This window comes from Madurella fahalii, assembly GCF_045866475.1.
Source record: "Madurella fahalii IFM 68171 DNA, scaffold_4, whole genome shotgun sequence".
Lineage (NCBI taxonomy): Eukaryota > Fungi > Ascomycota > Sordariomycetes > Sordariales > Madurella > Madurella fahalii.
This window is the reverse complement of record NW_027263974.1, coordinates 3,911,864-3,929,180: the sequence shown is the minus strand read 5'-3', so window position 1 is coordinate 3,929,180 and position 17,317 is coordinate 3,911,864. Positions and strand designations below refer to the sequence as shown.

Below are 17,317 nucleotides of genomic sequence, written 5' to 3'. Positions count from 1 at the left end.
AATCCCCATTCCTGACCTATCCGTTGAGCCGACAGCTAAGGTGCTGTACTTTACTTCTCAATCACAACTTGCTCCCAGGCCCGCTGCCCACAACTCCCAGCCCATCCAGCATCTTCCGCAACACAAGCTGGTTGAACTCGTCCACCTCAGCGCGCGTATAATACGCAGGGTTATAGCACGTATTCAGACACAGCTGCCCCTGCCACGACCACATGAAATGCTCCAGCCACGGGCCCGTCACGGTATCACCGAACCACACGTCCTCCACCCGCCAACCGCCCCCTTTCCCCGCAGCGTCGGCATACGACGAAGCAATGAACTTATCCACGACCCCCAGGCTCGACAAGGCCGGCGTCGTCTCCTCGAGCTGCGCCCGCGTGAAGTCGGGCACCATCATGCGGATCATGGGCGCCAGCGCGCTCCACGCCTCCGGGTCCGCCTTGGGTATGTCTTGCTGGTAGAAGGCGGCGAGCTCACGGGCCATCTGGGCAAAGGTCTTGCCGTCCGGCGCGAGCACGTACGGCAGCACGCAGTGGTGGTTGCCCAAGGCGTAGGCGTCCACGTCATCGGAATCCGTCGGGGATGGTTCCGGGGCCGGGAAGTAGCGGCGCAGGTCGAAGTTGCCAAGGCATGGGTATTGCGTACCTGCTGTCGGTCCCGTGTTTTTCCCTCCCGCCGCCGCTGCCGCCGCCGACGAGTTGCGCTTTGCTTGGATCGCCTGCGTCGCCAGGGCCACGGCGGCGTGCCAGGCTGCAGTGACGCTCAGGCGCTGGGCTTTACATGCGGCTGCGATGGATTCGGCGGTGCGGGTGTCGGCTTTGAGCTCCAGCGCCAGGTTTTCAGGAGACCAACGTGGCAGCGGACGAGACACGGGTATGGTGATGGGCGCCTTCATCGTGGCCATCGGAGCGAGGAGCTCCAGAGCGCGCTGCTGGCCGCGTCCGGGTTTCTTTTCTTGCATGTCCAGGAGGTCGTCGGATCGCGGAGGGAGCCGCGACACTTCGCTTCCGTCTGCCCTCATGAGATCTTGGATTCTTGCCGGTGATGCCAGCGCCCTGAAGAACCGATCCCAGAGATTCATCATCCCTCTCCCGTCGAGGATGTGGTGCTCCCCTTGCAGGAAAAGCTGACGCACTTCGGGACAAAAGTATAGCGTCATTTGCCTTGTCTTGATCATGTTTTTCCAAAGTTCGACCCATGTCTTTCCCGGCGTTACAATGAAAGTAGTGGCAAGCCATTCCTCAAGCTCGGCGGGGGAAGATGGGGATGTGTATACTTTGCCCTGGGGAAGGTTCTCCGCTGCCAATGTTGGGTATTTCTGGCGCAGCTGCAGCCAGGCGTTGCGGAGCAGAGCGGCTAACTCGTGAGAGGAGAGTTCGCTGCCGGTAGCGGAAGGTCTGTAGCTGAAGGTGACGGATGAGCCTATCAGGAAGAGGCCAGGGGATCCGGGTGGAACAGAAATAGCGTTATAAAGGACCTCTTGGAATCCGTAAGGCTGGGTGTATGTGTTGGGGCCCGTTTTAACCCATGATGAGTGGGGTTTTACATTATCTGTGGATGCCATATTTACAACTCATCAGAGAATGGTTGTTGACCTTTGGTGAGAGACTTGGTTGCAAGTGGAATTCCCATTGTTACTTATATTTGATACAGCCATAAGCGGCGAGGCGACTTAACAGGGGAGAGACCTGACGCGCAGGGGTAGATATGGTCAGCCAGCTTATGAGAAAATTAACCGAGCACCTGCAGTAGTCAGGATGCGACCTAGGATACTGAGCCACTCGTCGTGCCGCAACCCCGCTCTTAGAAGAATGGGGTGTGGAAAAGGGGCTCGAAGCATAAGAGCTGTTTTTTACGACACTGTTGAGCCGGGGTGAGAAACAGTTTGTGCCCGGCACTAGCACTACCAACACGGCTGCTATAAGTACTACCAGGAGCTTTCGTTTACTGAGAGTGAGAGGCACATGGCAGTAACGGCAGGATAAGGGGATCAAGTCACAGGTGCTTTTCTCGTTGAAGGGCGCTCTTGCGGGTGCTCACATTACCAACTCCTTCCCCGCTCACTCATTAACGCAAATCCGCTTTCCAAGCCTCTTCTATCAGGCCTTCGATGCGTATAGGCTCCGGTGCCTTCCCCGCAAACGCTTTGGCAAGATCGAGATGTCCATCCAATCTGCTAAAATCAAAAGCGCCAAGTGCAACACCTGCTTCAAGATCGGCGATGAGTGCCCGTAGTTGACCCAATCCCTGAGGGAACCTCTCAGGATAGCGATTCCCTATCTCTACATTCGTTGGAAGGTCGACTGCCTCATGTTTGAGCAATTTCTCGACTGGCTGGTAGTGGACTTGGAGCTTGCGCCCGAGGTTCTTCTCGACGAGCCTGACGAGCTCATTCAACGAGATGGTGCTTGTTGCCGTTGTCATGATTCGTGGCCACTGGTCCAACTCGAGCGCCAGCGCTATATACCGGGCAGCATCCGTTGTGAAAGTCATGCTCATCTTTGCTTCTCCATCCCCTGGCAGCACCGCCAGTCCTTGTGCCGGATCAACGAAGAAGCATAGCGGACGCAGGGCGCTTGCCACCCGCGGCATGCCAAAATAGTCCATGAACATACCCGGGTAGATGTATGCATACTCGAGCGTGCTTGTTTTGTCCAGTTCTTGGCGAGCGGCGAGATGGAACCGCTTCTCCGGGTAGGGGAGGACGTCGTCGCCAACATTATACTCGACATTGAATTCAGAGGGGATGAAGCGTTTGACGCAAATGCACCGATCGGCGGCGCGGATCAGGCGCAGCTGAGCGTTGGACGCGGAATCACAGTCCATGATGAAAGCACAAATCACAATGCTGACATTTTTCTCCTTGAGTTGATCGACCAGAGATTCCTCAGACAGGTAGTCGGTCTGTATGAGAGGCGAGTAGCGTTCGCCAGTCAACGGCGATGTGCGGTCCGAGGTCAAGCCGCTGCGGACACCCTGCATGCACATGGTCAATGACGTTGGATAGAGCACAGGATGTTTCTCTTACCTTTCTCGACATGATGTAGACCTCATACTTGCCGGTCTCGAAGAGGGCATCCGTGATAAGACGACCGAGGTCGCCCAGGCCGCCTGCGATTGCAACAACAGTCATGGTTCGTGGCGATTCAAACGCGGCACACTCGATAGTGTATTACGCAACTATCAAAAGACCGCGTGACGTTCTTGAGAACTTGATTCTCAACAAGCTGTTGTCAGGCAAGATGAAGATCTCAGGTCGCTCACCGCGCTTTAGGCATCCTTATTTCCGGCCCCTGTCCAGTCTTGGCTACTGGCCTAGACAGTTTCAAAACCAGAATTATACATGCACGAGGACCTTTAGTGTATGTATGGACGTCGCATTATTGCCCCTCTATGATCCTACTTCACACTCCTACGCGGGCTCCTCGGCTTCATCCTACTCGGACTTCACAATCCTACTTCACACTCCTACCCGGGCTTCATATTCGACTGGGACATTACGCTCCTCGGACCGCACAGTCCTCCGATTTAACCTCCCGCTCGGACTTCATGCTTCTACGTAGTACCCAGCGACAGCAGCGCTGATGAGATGCGATCTGTGCAGGCGGTGTAGCAGCCCTAACACGCATATGACATCGGCCATCTCCACAATAGATTGGACGCGCAGATCCTTGCAAACAAGAAGTTTATTCGCATTGCACCATCGCCCACCACGGCCGAGAGGAAGTAGCTAGGTTATCTTTAACCGGGATGTGACACTAGGTACCATTCACATTCCGGGGATAAGGTCCCTAACTGATCTAGCTTACGAACCCACTCCAACGTAACAACATCACTGCGTCTTCAGCTCCCGGTCTGCTTCATAGGCGATTGGGTGTTACTTACGGTCTCGTACTCACCGAGCTTGCACGCAATCGCAGCTTTGAGGTTATCTCGTCCCCTAGTATCAGTAGCCGTGGTGATGACATATACTTACTTGGTAATTACCTAGTCTTGTACTGTACAACGTAATCCCTGCGTTCAAATATTTCGTAAACAACGTAACGCGCAGTGGTCTGTGGTGATGATAGCGGTTAAGATAGGCAAAGGATGGTTAACCCCTGGCCCAGAGTTCAACCCCATAAATTACTAAATACTTTAGCCACCTAGGCCTAGTTAACCTCTCTCCTAAGGCTATCTTCTGATGGGCTTTCTGGATTCATCTTGCCAAAGCGAACTCTCAGGCTCCTCTGCCGCTAAGCTTGTTAAGAGCCAATCACCGGAAAAAAAAAAATGCATCTTATCTCGGCGGAAGCCGACCGGGATCGGGCAACTCTGGCTCTCAACGAGCTCCGAATCGACGACACTGATGATGCCGCGGGATTGGGATTGTGTCTCCACGAGGTACTCGAGAGGGCCGCTGAGAACTACAGCAACAGTGTCGCCTTGGTCTGCGGCAACGCGAGGATATCCTTTGGAGAACTTAACTCGTTTGCCAACCGTTTTGCCAGGGTCCTTATTCAACGAGGGGTCGGAAATGGTGACCTTGTTGGTGTGGCCCTGGATCGCTCAGTCGAGCTAGTCGCGGCGTTGCTAGCCGTCTTGAAGACTGGCGCCGCCTACGTGCCTATTGAACCAGCCTTGCCAGCAGAACGCATCAGCCAAATGGTGGACGATGCCCGCCCGAAACTACTCATCGCCGGTGCTAGCACGCTCATCAAGCCCTTCGTCTCCCATGGAAGGTTGTGCTGCCTGAGCGTCGATGAGGTGCTGGAGATGATGGACCAAGATACATCCAGTAGCGATAACAACGTCGGTGTGACAGTGCGCAGTGACGACCTTGCCTATGTCATGTACACCTCGGGGTCAACCGGCCGGCCCAAGGGCGTCGAGATCAGGCACAGGAGTGTCACCAACCTGCTGTTATCGATGCAGAGAGAACCGGGATGTGGCGAAACGGATCGGCTGCTCGCCATTACCACCGTGTCATTCGACATGGCCGTTTTCGAGTTGTTTCTGCCACTCCTCTGCGGAGCAACAACGGTCATCGCGCAAAAACACCAAGTAAAAGACACGGCCGCGCTTGTCGGACTCATGGAGCACCACCGAATCACCATGATGCAGGGGACGCCCGCAATCTGGCAAATGCTGCTGGATTCCGGTTGGTGCGGCCAACATCGACTGGGAAAGATCTTTTGCGGCGGGGAAGCACTACCTCGAACACTTGCAAATCGCCTGCTGGCCTGCGGCGACGAGGTCTGGAACATGTACGGCCCGACCGAGGCGACAGTGTACGCGAGCATTTGGAGGGTATGTCAAGACCAAGATGTGGTTATCGGGAGTCCTATCGCCAACAGCCACCTTTATGTGCTCGATGAAAACCTATCTCCCGTACCGCTCGGCTCTCCCGGCGAGCTCTGTATCGGAGGCGCCGGCGTAGCACGTGGCTACCGCAACAACAGCAAACTCAGCCGCTCCCAGTTCCTAGACAACCCTTTCCACCCTGGCCTGATGTACCGAACCGGCGATCTCGCTCGCTTCCTCGCGCCCGGAAGATTGAGCGTCATGGGCCGTATGGATGGGCAAGTTAAGATCCGAGGCCACCGGATTGAGCCGGGTGATGTCGAAGCGGCGATTACCGAACACGAAGATATGTCTGGAGCCGTCGTGGTTTGCCGTGATGATCGGCTAGTAGCCTATTGCCTGCGGAAGGCGACTGGGAAGGCGTTCAGGAATGGAGCTCAAGGCGACGCGGCGTCGCTTGGCCGTGTTTTACGGCCTTGGCTGGCCAAACGGTTGCCGGATTACATGGTGCCAGCATTCTTCGTTGAAATAGAAGCTTTCCCGATGACGGTTAATGGGAAAATCGACCGCAAGGCCCTCCCAGATCCAGTGGCAGCAATTCCAAGTCAAACCCACACCACCGCCGTAACGCCCGCCACAACCGGGTTGGAGAGTCGGATACTCGCAATCTGGTCCAAGATCCTTGGCCATGACCGTATCGGCGTCAGGGATAATTTCTTCGAGATTGGGGGCGACTCGGCACGTGTCGTTCGCGTCCAACAAGAGCTCGAGAGACTACTAGGCCGCCCAGTTCCTGTACCCAAGCTATTTGAGCACTATACCATTAGCGCATTGGCGGCCCATCTTACCAGCTTGCCCAATATATCTGGCCCGGACCTCCGAACCGACACCAACCAACATCCTGTGAGAGATGATACTGGTTGCCAAGATATCGCGATCGTGTCAATGGCCTGTCGGCTACCCGGTGGCATTACTACCCCAGAGGACTTTTGGGAGCTGCTCGAGTGCGGTGGTGACGCTATCACCAATGTGCCCAAGGACCGCTGGGATGCCGATGCCTTATACGATGCCAGGCCGGACGCAAAAGGCAGATCGTACTGCCGTCGTGGTGGATTCCTTGCTTCAATCGACTCCTTTGACGCAGATTTCTTCGGAATTTCGCCACGAGAGGCACGCAGCCTGGACCCTTCGCAGTACCTGATGCTTGAGACTTGTTGGGAGGGGTTTGAGCGAGCGGGCTATACCCTGGAAGAGTTGCGCGGTAGCCAGACCGGCGTGTTCATCGGCACCAGCAATATTTTGGCCCATCTCGCTCTCGACCCAGCCGCCATCAGGGATCCGGCAGACCTCGACGGATACGCGGTCACGGGTTCGGCTGGCGGCACCATGTCCGGCCGCATCTCGTACCAACTAGGCCTGCAAGGCCCAACAATGACCATAGACACTGCATGCTCCTCCTCCCTAGTCGCGACTCACTTGGCCTGCAATGCGTTGCGTCAAGGTGAATGCGATGTGGCCGTGTCAGGGGGTGTAAGTCTGTTGCTTAATCCCGGGCTGCATGTGGAATTCAGCCGACTTCAGGGCATGTCGCCGGATGGCCGTTGTCGGTCCTTTTCCGCCGATACGCAAGGGACCGGATGGTCTGAAGGCTCCGTTGCCGTCATCCTGAAGCGGCTATCCGATGCCCAACGAGATGGTGATCCGATCCAAGCCGTGATACGCGGCGCCGCCGTCAATCATGACGGCCGCAGTGCCAGCTTGACAACGCCCAGCGGTGCTGCCCAGCGACGGCTCATTCATACAGCGCTGGCTGCGGCCGGACTACAGCCGAACGATATGGATTACGTTGAGGCTCATGGTACCGGGACTAAGCTGGGCGATCCGATCGAAGCGGCTGCGTTGGCCGAAGTGTTTGGTCCCAGCCGTATTACCCATCCAGAGCCTCTATTAATCGGTTCGGTCAAGTCTAATATTGGCCACACTCAAGCGGCCGCCGGTCTCGTAGGTCTGCTGAAAGTGACGCTAGCCATGCAGCATAGCATGCTGCCCCAGACTTTGCATGTCACGAAGCCTACCCAGGCGGTGGATTGGCAACGTGCCAACATGACGCCGGTGCTGAACAAACAACCGTGGCCGTCTCGAGAGAACCGGTTGCGCCGGGCTGGTGTCAGTGCGTTTGGCATCGGTGGCACAAATGCTCATGTCATCGTCCAAGAACCACCACGGAGACAGGCAGCAGACGCCGACAATGTCAAGACAGCAGCTCGACTGCCTCGCAGTCTTCCATTCCTCCTATCGGGTGACAACGACGCGGCCCTGCGCATGCAGGCCGAAAAGCTTCGTCGACATATCAGCAGCAACAGTAGCAGCAACAGTAGCAGCAGCACTACGGGTATTAGCCAAGACGGTCTCGTCGATGTAGCCTACTCCCTAGCAACCACTCGCAGTCATCTCCGAAAACGGCTCGTATTGATAGCCCAAGACAAGACTGAGCTGCTAGAGAAGCTAGACTCGGACATCCAACCGGATTCCTTTGCCTTGCCTAACGGTACTACTGGAGCTAGTAGTAACACCGCTGCTGAGCCGCCAAAGCTCGCCATGCTCTTCACTGGCCAAGGCAGCCAGTGGCCGGGCATGGGAAAGGACCTGTGCGAGGTTTACCCCAGCTTTGGCAAGATGATACGCGAGATCGCGGCCGAGTTCGACGCCGAGCTTGAGATACCACTGCTCGATGTTATGTGGGCGGACCCCGGCAGCAAAGCGGCTGCTCTGTTAAGCCATACTGACTTTGCGCAGCCTGCTCTGTTCGCTCTCGAGGTATCTTTGTGGCGGCTATGGCAAGACTGGGGCGTGACGCCGGACTTCGTCCTTGGCCATAGCTTGGGCGAACTTGTGGCTGCTCACGTAGCGGGTGTCTTGGATCTGCCTGATGCCTGTCGGCTAGTTGCGGCGCGTGGCCGGTTGATGCAGGCTCAGTCCGGTGATTACAGCATGGTATCGCTCGAAGCCAGCCCCGCTGAGGTAGCGACAGCACTGGAACAGTTGGGTCAGCGTGCAAAGGTCGATGTTGCCCTCTATAACACACCATCACAGACAGTCATATCTGGCGATATGCGTGCCGTCGGGATCATAGCGGGCCACTTTGCTGAACAAGGTCGCAAGACCAAGACGGTGGTCGCTGGCCATGCCTTCCACTCACGTCATATGGACGGCATGCTAGCAGATTTCCGAGCAGTAGTCGACACGGTACGGTTCCATCCTCCCCAACTCAGTATCATCAGCAATCTAGACGGCAGACCAGCAAAGGCAAACCAGCTACAACAAGCAGATTACTGGCTGAAGCAGGCACGAGAACCAGTTCGCTTCAGTGACAGCATCCAGGCGTTGGCCCATGATCATGGTGTCAACATCTTCCTTGAGCTAGGGCCGCACCCAGTGCTTTGTGGAATGGGTGCAGAATGTCTTGCGGACAACTATAATAAGGACAAGCCGGTTGCCTGGACGCCATCTCTCATCCGTCACCAGGACAGCGCCTTGACCCTCCAACGCAGTGTTGCCCATTTGCATACACGGCACATACCTATCAACTGGCAAGCCTTTTTCAAACCGTTCGGCTGTCGACGCGTGCAATTACCAACCTACGCCTTCCAACGCAAGCGTTTTGTCCGGCCCGGTCTCGGCACGCAGCCACGCGTGGCGAGTGCTTCTACCAATGGTATCAATGGTACTGCTACTAGTATCATTAGTGCCACGACTCACACTGCCCCTGGAGGGGATGAAGGGCACTTCCAGTTCGAAGTAATGTGGCATCCGGTCAGGACTGACAATGTTCGTTCCAGCGGGACCTGGGCTCTCTTAGTTCCAGTCGGTACTAGTTCGGCGTGGGCAACATCTGTGACCGCCGCCCTGGCACAAGCTGGTGTGCAACTGGTCCAAGCCGAGCACCTCCAAGAGGCCGAAACACTGGATGGCCTGATCTGCCTGTGGGATTGGGACCCGAATGATACCGACGTGATATCTCAGGCACGAGAACTGATGCCAAAGGCGCTGACACAGCTGCAGACGGCAGCCCGGACTCGGTTTTTGCCCCCATTGGTGTGGGTCACTCATCATGCGGTCGGTACCGGTGTCGAATCCGACGACCAAACCATGAGGCTCGGGGCCGAGCCGTTACTATGGGGCCTAATGCGGACGGCCAGGAGCGAACATCCGGAATTGCGCCTTCGTCTGGTCGACCTAGACCAGGAGACAACTAGCGCATGTATCCCATCAGCATTACTAATGTTGCATGAGGAACCAGAGTGCGCCGTTCGTCATGGCCGAGTGTTCGTCCCGCGGATGGAACGCGTCAGCTCAATACCAAAGCCATTGTTAGTCAAGCATCGCCTTGTACGACCGGATGGCGCAGTGCTGGTAACAGGCGGGCTTGGCCATCTGGGAGCATGCGTAGCACGGTGGTTGGTGAGCGACCACCAAGTCCGTGACCTAGTCCTTACCTCACGACATGGCATGGATGCCCCCGGGGCAGATGCGCTGGTAACCGAACTCTCCAGGTCGGGCGCCAGGGTCACTGTGACGTCTGGGAATATTGCCGATCCAACAAATGTCACTGAAATACTGGCGACATTCAGCAACGACCGACCGCTGCGGGGCATAGTCCACGCGGCCGGCGTCGTAGACTCGGGTGTTCTCTCAGCCATGACACAGGAGCGGTGCGAGGCGGCGATTGCGCCCAAGGTGTACGGCGCTTGGCTTCTCCATCAATTAACTCGACATATGGACCTAGACCTGTTCATGATGTTTTCCTCCATTTCTGGCGTTATGGGCATGCTGGGCCTGGCGAACTATGCCGCAGCCAACACCTTTTTAGATGCGCTGGCTCACCAGCGTCGCGCCCAGGGCTTGGCGGCCACGTCGGTGGCATATGGCACCTGGGCCGGCGACGGCGGCATGGCGTCTAGACTCAGCTCCAACACCCGTTCTCACCTCGCCCACTTCGGCCTTGACCCTCTACCACCTGATGAGGCGCTGGAATTGCTTAAGCAGGCAGTGGTCAGCACGCGTGCGTTAACCGTGGCAGCCGCGCTAGATATGGAACGACTCCGGGGCTTCTTCGAGGACCATGGCGGCAGTATTCCGCCATTGCTTGGTTCACTTCTAAGCTGGGACGCCACCGTGACCGAAGCCCCTCCCTCCCTCAGCCGTAGACGGGATCTGCGCGCATCGTTGATGGAAGCTGAGCCAGGCCAGCATGCCGGTATCATGCTCAACACGGTCCGACAAGTAGTGGCCAAGGCATTGGGTTTCACGCACCCACTTGATGTGGATGTTGACCGTCCTCTAAAAGACATCGGAATCGACTCCTTGACCGCGGTGCAGGTGCGCAACCATCTAACGACGTTGACCGGCTTGACGCTCTCGGTCAATATCGCTTTCCTTTACCCGAATCTGAGAGCGCTCAGCGAGTCCTTGTTGTTCCGGTTGCAACAAGACATGGATAAGTCGCCAACCACGATTGCATCTACTACTGCTAGTAGTACCAGTGTTCAGTTGAACTCGGAGGCGGTCCGCAGAGGCTGTCTTGACAACAGCTTCAAGTTCGATAACTACCTCACTCGGGATTCTTCACGTCATCCCCCTAGACGACCAGAGTCTGTTTTCCTCACTGGAGCTACAGGTTTTGTTGGCGCCTTTATCTTGTACGAGCTGCTCAAGAAAAACATTCCTACGTACTGTCTAGTACGCGCCGGCAGTGTTGACGAGGCACGGCAGCGCGTGATGAGCACTCTGCAAGACTACGATCTCTGGGAACCCAACTTTGCGTCACTGATCAAGCCGACGGTTGGTGATATGGCGCAACCGTTGCTCGGCTTGACCGAGCAAATTTTCAACGACTTGGCAGATCGGGTGGATGCAATTTGCCATTCCGGCGCTCTGGTTCACTGGATGCGGCCGCTGCACGACTACGTCGGGCCCAATATCATCAGCACCCACGAGATTCTGCGGCTGGCCTCGCGCGGCCGTGCCAAGGTAGTCCACCTTGTGTCCACCATCTCCACGCTACCCAAACACATGGGTCTAGACCTTCGCGAGGGCGACCTTGAATACGGATATGGAACGTCAAAGTACATTGCCGAGCGGCTGGTGGCAGCGGCTCGTTGGCGCGGCGCCAGGGCATACGTTTACCGTTTGCCCTATGTCACGGCCTCGAATAGTACGGGCCACTTCAGGCACGATCGCGGCGATTTCTTGCACAACCTGATTGTCGGGGGCCTTGAGATGGGCGCATTCCCATCGGTGGATGCCGATATGGCGGCCGTGCTGCCTGTCGACTACCTGGCCAAAACCATTCTTGCCGTCATGACCGGGACACATGATCCCAGCGATCGACATGAGAAGGGATGTGACTTTGACTTTCTGAACCCGCGTGCGCCGACTTGCACCGACTTCTTCAAGCTCGTAGGTGCGGCCAGTGGTGGGAAGCAAAAGGAGATAATTGCGTTCAGCGCATGGAAGCGGCGGGCTCTAGACTATGCCGCCCTGCATCCGGCGAGCTCCTTTGCCCGCATCACTGCCGTCTTGGACAACTACACGGACGAAAACGCGGCTGCCATGTTCAAGGGCTTGCCACCTGGTGACCATATCTTTGGGGGCGACGACCATCCCGCGCCATTAATTGGGGAGCAGTTCATCAATGCGTACTTAGATCGTATTAATAACTCCTAGGTAGTCGTCCAAGGAACTATCCAAAGATACCTTGCCTGATTTAGAAGGCGCCGCTGCGTGTAGAGGAGAATGGGATGTTTGGGGATAGTGATGGGTTATGCAAGGAACGGATAATACTGGCATGGGGTTGAGTGCGTCACCAGCATTAGATTTCTCATTTCCTTTCGAATCGCTTCCAAAACCACCCCATCCTAAGCCCAGTCACATCATGGCATACTATAGTACGGTCCTTCCCTGGTTAACGCTCAAGCCCCGATCTGTCAGTAGAGTCAGCAACATGATACCAGCGTGATTGATATAGCCAAACATCAAACAAAAACACTGCTGGCTCACCTGCCAAACATCCAACCCAATTCCCGCATCATTTGGGCCTCCGGTCGCGTACGCCACGGCAGTATTCAGCCACGCATACTCGGAGCTCGCCGTCTCAAACAATATATGGACGTTCGGCGCATGGCCCTTCTCAAACACCAAGATGGTCGCGTTATCGTTTGTGTGCAGCGTGTACAGCGCGTCGGGGCTGAAGACGCCCTGCCGGTCTGTCAGACCCCAATCGAGTCCCGTACCAACCCTGCCTAAGACGGCGGGTTAGACTCCGATGTGAGGAAGATGAGAAGGAATGAGTGATGGGTGTGTGTGCGTATGTACCGTTAATTTTCGGCCCGGACACGTTCCCTCCTGAGATGGTCAGGAGATCGCGCGTGCCGTAGGGTACCTCGCCAATGTTGACGGGTGCGGCAAACGTCAGGTTGACGCTGTAAAGGTAAGTTAGCGGGGGTGGCGTTGGGTCGGCGGCGAGGGCGACGGCCGCGAAGGAGAAAAGAGAGAGAGGGAATGTGAGCATTGTGGCTAAGTTAGGTCCCGGACGAAGGCTGTTAGGACTTGTTTGGATCGACAAGACTCGACGTCTGGCGGTAGGCAGGTCGTTTATATGATCTACTGGTTAATGACGGCTGTCATCACCATCATCCCTTGAGGTTGGGACGGCTAATATCGCCAAGGGCTAAAGTCACCCTAAGCTCAATGGCAACTGCCCCTCTTTTGCCTGAAAAATCATGATGTATCTAAATTGACGAATTATGCAGGGGCTCGAGGTCCTCGAGCCTCGAGACTGCCGGGATTAATGTGCAGAGTATCTGCATGTAATATCTTCGTCCCCCTCGTCGGACTCGCCCCTAGTCCGATCCGCGGGCCATGCGAGAGATATCCCCACTACTTCCGTATGTCTTGATTCCCTTCGGTCGGATAACTTCTACCGGCTTGCGTTCCCGTATAGGAAATCAAGGAGCCTCAAATCTGTGTTAGGATGTGACAGAGTTTCAAAATTCATTGGAAGGTTGGCGTTACAACACGGGACACAACAATTACGTCGGTAATCATCACGCTGTGGACGTGGGACCTCATAACAACTCAGTTTAAAATCACGGACCCGTCTTTTAGAACCCACTATGTCCGACCGGAAGATCAGAACGTCATCGCTACAAAGAGAAATAAGTAGCTACGACGCAGTAGAAGAAAGCATCGTATCGAGTCCGCACATCGCTCAGAGTACCATCCCCAAAATTCTAGCCCATCGCTTAGGGGGTTGAAGGAAACTGTCCCCATGGGGTAGGGGCCCTCTAATCAGAGGGCCACACTTTACTGGGATGACGCTCTTGCCGGCTTACGAAACACGCAGGCGGCTCTCGCAAAGTGAGACGTTGTTGGAGTTGCCGTTCGGGGTTTGGGGATGGAACAGAATGCCTGTACTTGGTTACCGTAGTCTGTCGAGTCGTTTCCACTTTGCTAGAAAGTTTGAAGACAAATTAGGGAAGGGTTGGGAATTCAGGGGTTAGTTGAAATTTGGTGATCAGTAGGCAATTTAAAAAAAAAAAAGAAAAAGAAAAAAAAAAAAGGGGGGGGGGGGGGGGGGAACCCAAAAAATGACGGGGTTTAGGGTGTTTAGAGTACGGCTTCTGACAACAACAATGTCTTAAAACAAGTGGAACCGTCTGCATACACCGAAGCCCGGGGAGTAGTGGGTGAATATGCCGTTGAAGGGGGCGGCCGAGGTGCTATGAGCTTCGAGGGTAACGGGGTCCGTTTTCTCGACAGTGCTAAAGTTTAGGTAATCGGCGACGCCGGGAAAGGCGGCCATGGAGACAAAGGTAGCTGGTGTGATCTTGGCGAATATTTTTGTTGTTGTAATGTAGGGTTACTAGTGTTGGAATCTAAAGGTCCGTTATATAGCTGGTTACTAATTAGTCTATTATACTCGTCTAGAATAGCTCGACTGGCATTCCCTGTGGTCTGCCTTCTAGACTTAATGGCAGCAGCGGTAACATGGTCGGGGTATGCTCATTGCCGTCAGGAGTAGGTTTGTTAGGTGCCTTCGTCCCCAGCCCCTTTATAATACTCGAATTCTGCGGGTCTTATTAGAACAGCTTAATTCGTAGGGTAGTGTTCTTCTAGTCTTAGACCCACCTGGCGCATTAAATTACACCTAAATGCCGACTCTCACCCAATCCCGCAGTACATCATACTATCAAACCGACCCGGCACCCCGTGGCAACTTATACTTATCTTCTACCTCCCCCGTATACCCGACCGTCCCATCGCCCATCGTCCCATCCTCATTCACCGTCGACCCCGGTACACACTTGCCACCACCCCAAGCGACCTCAGCAACAGCCCTCCACAGCGCGGTGATATCCCTCGCCATCTCCCACGTGAAGAATAGCCTACAGTTCGCCGCCGTGTACCGAAACTGCATCGGTACCTTCTTGTCCTCGCCCTCCTCGCCCAGCTCGCCCAGCGGCAGGGTGTTGGCGAGGTTGAACTGCAGCCGGTCGGCCCACTGCACGTTGCTGGTGACGCGCAGCGGTGGCGGCGCGACCGGGACCAGCTCCAGCCCCTCGGGCGCGGCGGCGCGGTCCACGTCGTCCGGGAAGGTGCTGAAGCTGCCGACCGGCCCGCCCCGCGTCTGCCCGACCGCCTGCATGGGCGCTTGCAGCGGCCGGCCGCCCACCGCGACGGTCCGGATGCCGTGCGCGTGCGTCAGGATGTCGACCAGGATCGCGCACGCCGACGCGCACTCACCGTCGGTGAGGATGACGATGTCCTCAGGCTTGAACGGGGGTTCGGTCCAGGGGACGGTGCGGTTGGGGCCAAGGATATTGGTCGTATTAAGCATCGACGGGTTGGTGAAGTTGCCGACGCCGTGGGCGCCGCTGCGGGGGCCGTAGAAAGACGCGAAGGAGTCCCAGGGCGAGCCGTCGGGTTGGACATACATGTTGTCGCTTATTGGCCAGGGTAGGTCGACGGGCGCTTGCCCCGTGCTGTCATTGTTGAGGCTTCGGCCGAGCCATTCCAGTTGGGGGTGGGCACGTGCCTGCCACAAGACGGGAATGATATCGCCACTTGTAGGGAAGAGGTTGAAGTACAGCATGGCAAGATTTTGCATGAAGCCGCCGCCGTTGCTTTGCATGTCAAGGATGAGCTTGGTGCGGCCGTCGGCTTTAGCCTTGCGGATGAAGTCAACTGTCGCGTTGTTGAATTTCTCGGGTGCGTCAATGATGGCGAGGAGGTCGTTCGGATTAATGTTAGCCGCGAAACTGTGAACAGCCAGGACCGCTACTTCGTCCATGTCAGAGAGGAATCCCTCGACCAGTTCACCAGGGTTTGCGACTATGGGCTTGGGATAGCCGTTGGGGCTTGCCGTGTAATTCTTCTCCGCCGCCACATAAAAACCCCAAGGCAACGGCATTAGCGCTTGTCCGCTGGACTCCCCGAACTCTTGGTATAGAGCCGCCGCCGAGGTTACATTGGTAAAGTTGGCGCGGACAAAGGCCGTGTTGCTAAACCGCAACACGGTCCCGTTCCGACACTCAACCATGGTGGTGTCATCGAGACCGAGCAGGAACACGTCCGGATGAACATACCCAATGTTGGCATCTTTCGCCAGGCTCGGGAATAGCGTGTTGAAGCGCGCGTCAGGATCGTGGCTTCCTGGGCTGTTCACAGATGCCCTGAGCAGGAAGTCGACCGCCGGGACACCGTTGATGGTGGACACAGGCGACGGAGTGTACCCATGCTGCGTGTGATTGACGTCGTCTGCGTAGTTTGGATGTTAGGGGGGGTAGGAACGTCGAAGTTGTCAAAACGTATTTCGGGCGTGCGTACCGTAAAGATAAATATTTGGCGTGGCCAGGCCGTCGTCGGATATTGAGAGGAATTTCACTCCCATTTGAAATGTAAACAAATCGAACAGCAGCGTCGAGTAGTGGAAGTGGGCTTCTCGGACGCGGAGAGCTGTAAGGGAGTATAGATCGGCCAGGTAGTCGAACTCGCTAAAGTACTTGGTCGTATCGGCCTGAATGGTGGTGGCGATGTCTTCTAAACCGCCGAGAAGATCAGCTGCCTCTGAGAGGTAGCCCCTGGGGGGCTCCCTGAGATAGTCGATGGTGCTCTGCCATTCGAACAGAGGGTGGAGATAGTCGACGTGCTCCAGCGCCGTGTCTGCGTGGAGAGGTATCGACTTGAGGCAGGCAAAAGCAAGAGAGGGTTGAATGGGAGCGGCAGGGACTGCTGGAATGATCCGTTCTAATAATGGCGGATCAATTTCCTTTGGCACTTCGATTTCATAAATGTTAGCCGCTCATCCCCGATCGCATTGGTCCTAATGCTTGCCTATGTTGTTATCAGCCATCCACTTCGCAACTTGGTCGCGAATTTTCCCGCATGGTTCATGCCCGCTCCGTTTGTGAGACCCAAGCGGGTAGGCGTTTGAAAACTCGAGTGCGCCAGCAAGTACCGCTGCTGCGATCCACTTGAGGATGGTTATGCTCATGGTTGGAGAATGGTGGAACTATAAGAGCGCTACCAACGTCTTCTACGCTCCGTCGAGACGGAAACAGCTGGACTACGCTAAACCGTTGTGCTTTCCGTCCGTACTTTACTTGATGCCGCCGATCTTTATACAAGCAACGCCAAACACCGCATGAGGTTCGTCTGCTGGTTGGGTAACATTGGGAGGCAGCCGACAGGTACCGTACATACGGTCCAATCCCTGTAAAGTAGTAAGCTTCAAGATTTACGTTAGGGATGGGTGTACCGGAAATCCGACCCTCAAACGCGACGCTGTCATGTTTGAGGAGGTAAAGAATCCATTGAAATCAATCTACATGGTCTCGAATAGCCCCCCTTAGTCTTACGTTAACACGTTCGTTCTGGTTGTCGACGAGCGGATGGCTGGATTCCTGTCGCGGCTTTCCTAGGGTTATATTAGGTCTTGGCATCTTCGTGGCGCTAATTATGAATCCTTCTGACC

The 17,317-nt window shown here is 55.7% G+C and overlaps 5 protein-coding genes across 5 annotated transcripts; 1 reads left to right on the top strand and 4 right to left on the bottom strand.

Annotated features, from left to right (window-relative positions):
* Positions 1–61: 61 nt before the first annotated feature.
* On the bottom strand, positions 62–1,564 carry MFIFM68171_08141 (uncharacterized protein; the record flags this gene model as incomplete). Its single annotated transcript, XM_071063561.1, has 1 exon — positions 62–1,564. One exon carries the CDS (start codon positions 1,562–1,564, stop codon positions 62–64), a length of 1,503 nt encoding a protein of 500 aa, XP_070919662.1.
* A 503-nt stretch (positions 1,565–2,067) lies between these two features.
* On the bottom strand, positions 2,068–3,133 carry MFIFM68171_08140 (uncharacterized protein; the record flags this gene model as incomplete). Its single annotated transcript, XM_071063560.1, has 2 exons — positions 2,068–2,976; positions 3,029–3,133. 2 exons carry the CDS (start codon positions 3,131–3,133, stop codon positions 2,068–2,070), a joined length of 1,014 nt encoding a protein of 337 aa, XP_070919661.1.
* Positions 3,134–4,272: 1,139 nt separating this feature from the next.
* Positions 4,273–12,009, top strand: MFIFM68171_08139 (Nonribosomal peptide synthetase 7; the record flags this gene model as incomplete). Its single annotated transcript, XM_071063559.1, has 1 exon — positions 4,273–12,009. The coding sequence occupies one exon, from the start codon at positions 4,273–4,275 to the stop codon at positions 12,007–12,009; it is 7,737 nt and encodes a 2,578-aa protein (XP_070919660.1).
* A 245-nt stretch (positions 12,010–12,254) lies between these two features.
* MFIFM68171_08138 (uncharacterized protein) lies at positions 12,255–12,853 on the bottom strand (the record flags this gene model as incomplete). The annotated part of the gene is made up of 3 exons (XM_071063558.1): positions 12,255–12,266; positions 12,343–12,584; positions 12,658–12,853. 3 exons carry the CDS (start codon positions 12,851–12,853, stop codon positions 12,255–12,257), a joined length of 450 nt encoding a protein of 149 aa, XP_070919659.1.
* Positions 12,854–14,533: 1,680 nt separating this feature from the next.
* Positions 14,534–16,837, bottom strand: MFIFM68171_08137 (Tail specific protease domain-containing protein; the record flags this gene model as incomplete). Its single annotated transcript, XM_071063557.1, has 3 exons — positions 14,534–16,101; positions 16,171–16,620; positions 16,678–16,837. The coding sequence occupies 3 exons, from the start codon at positions 16,835–16,837 to the stop codon at positions 14,534–14,536; spliced, it is 2,178 nt and encodes a 725-aa protein (XP_070919658.1).
* Positions 16,838–17,317: the final 480 nt, after the last annotated feature.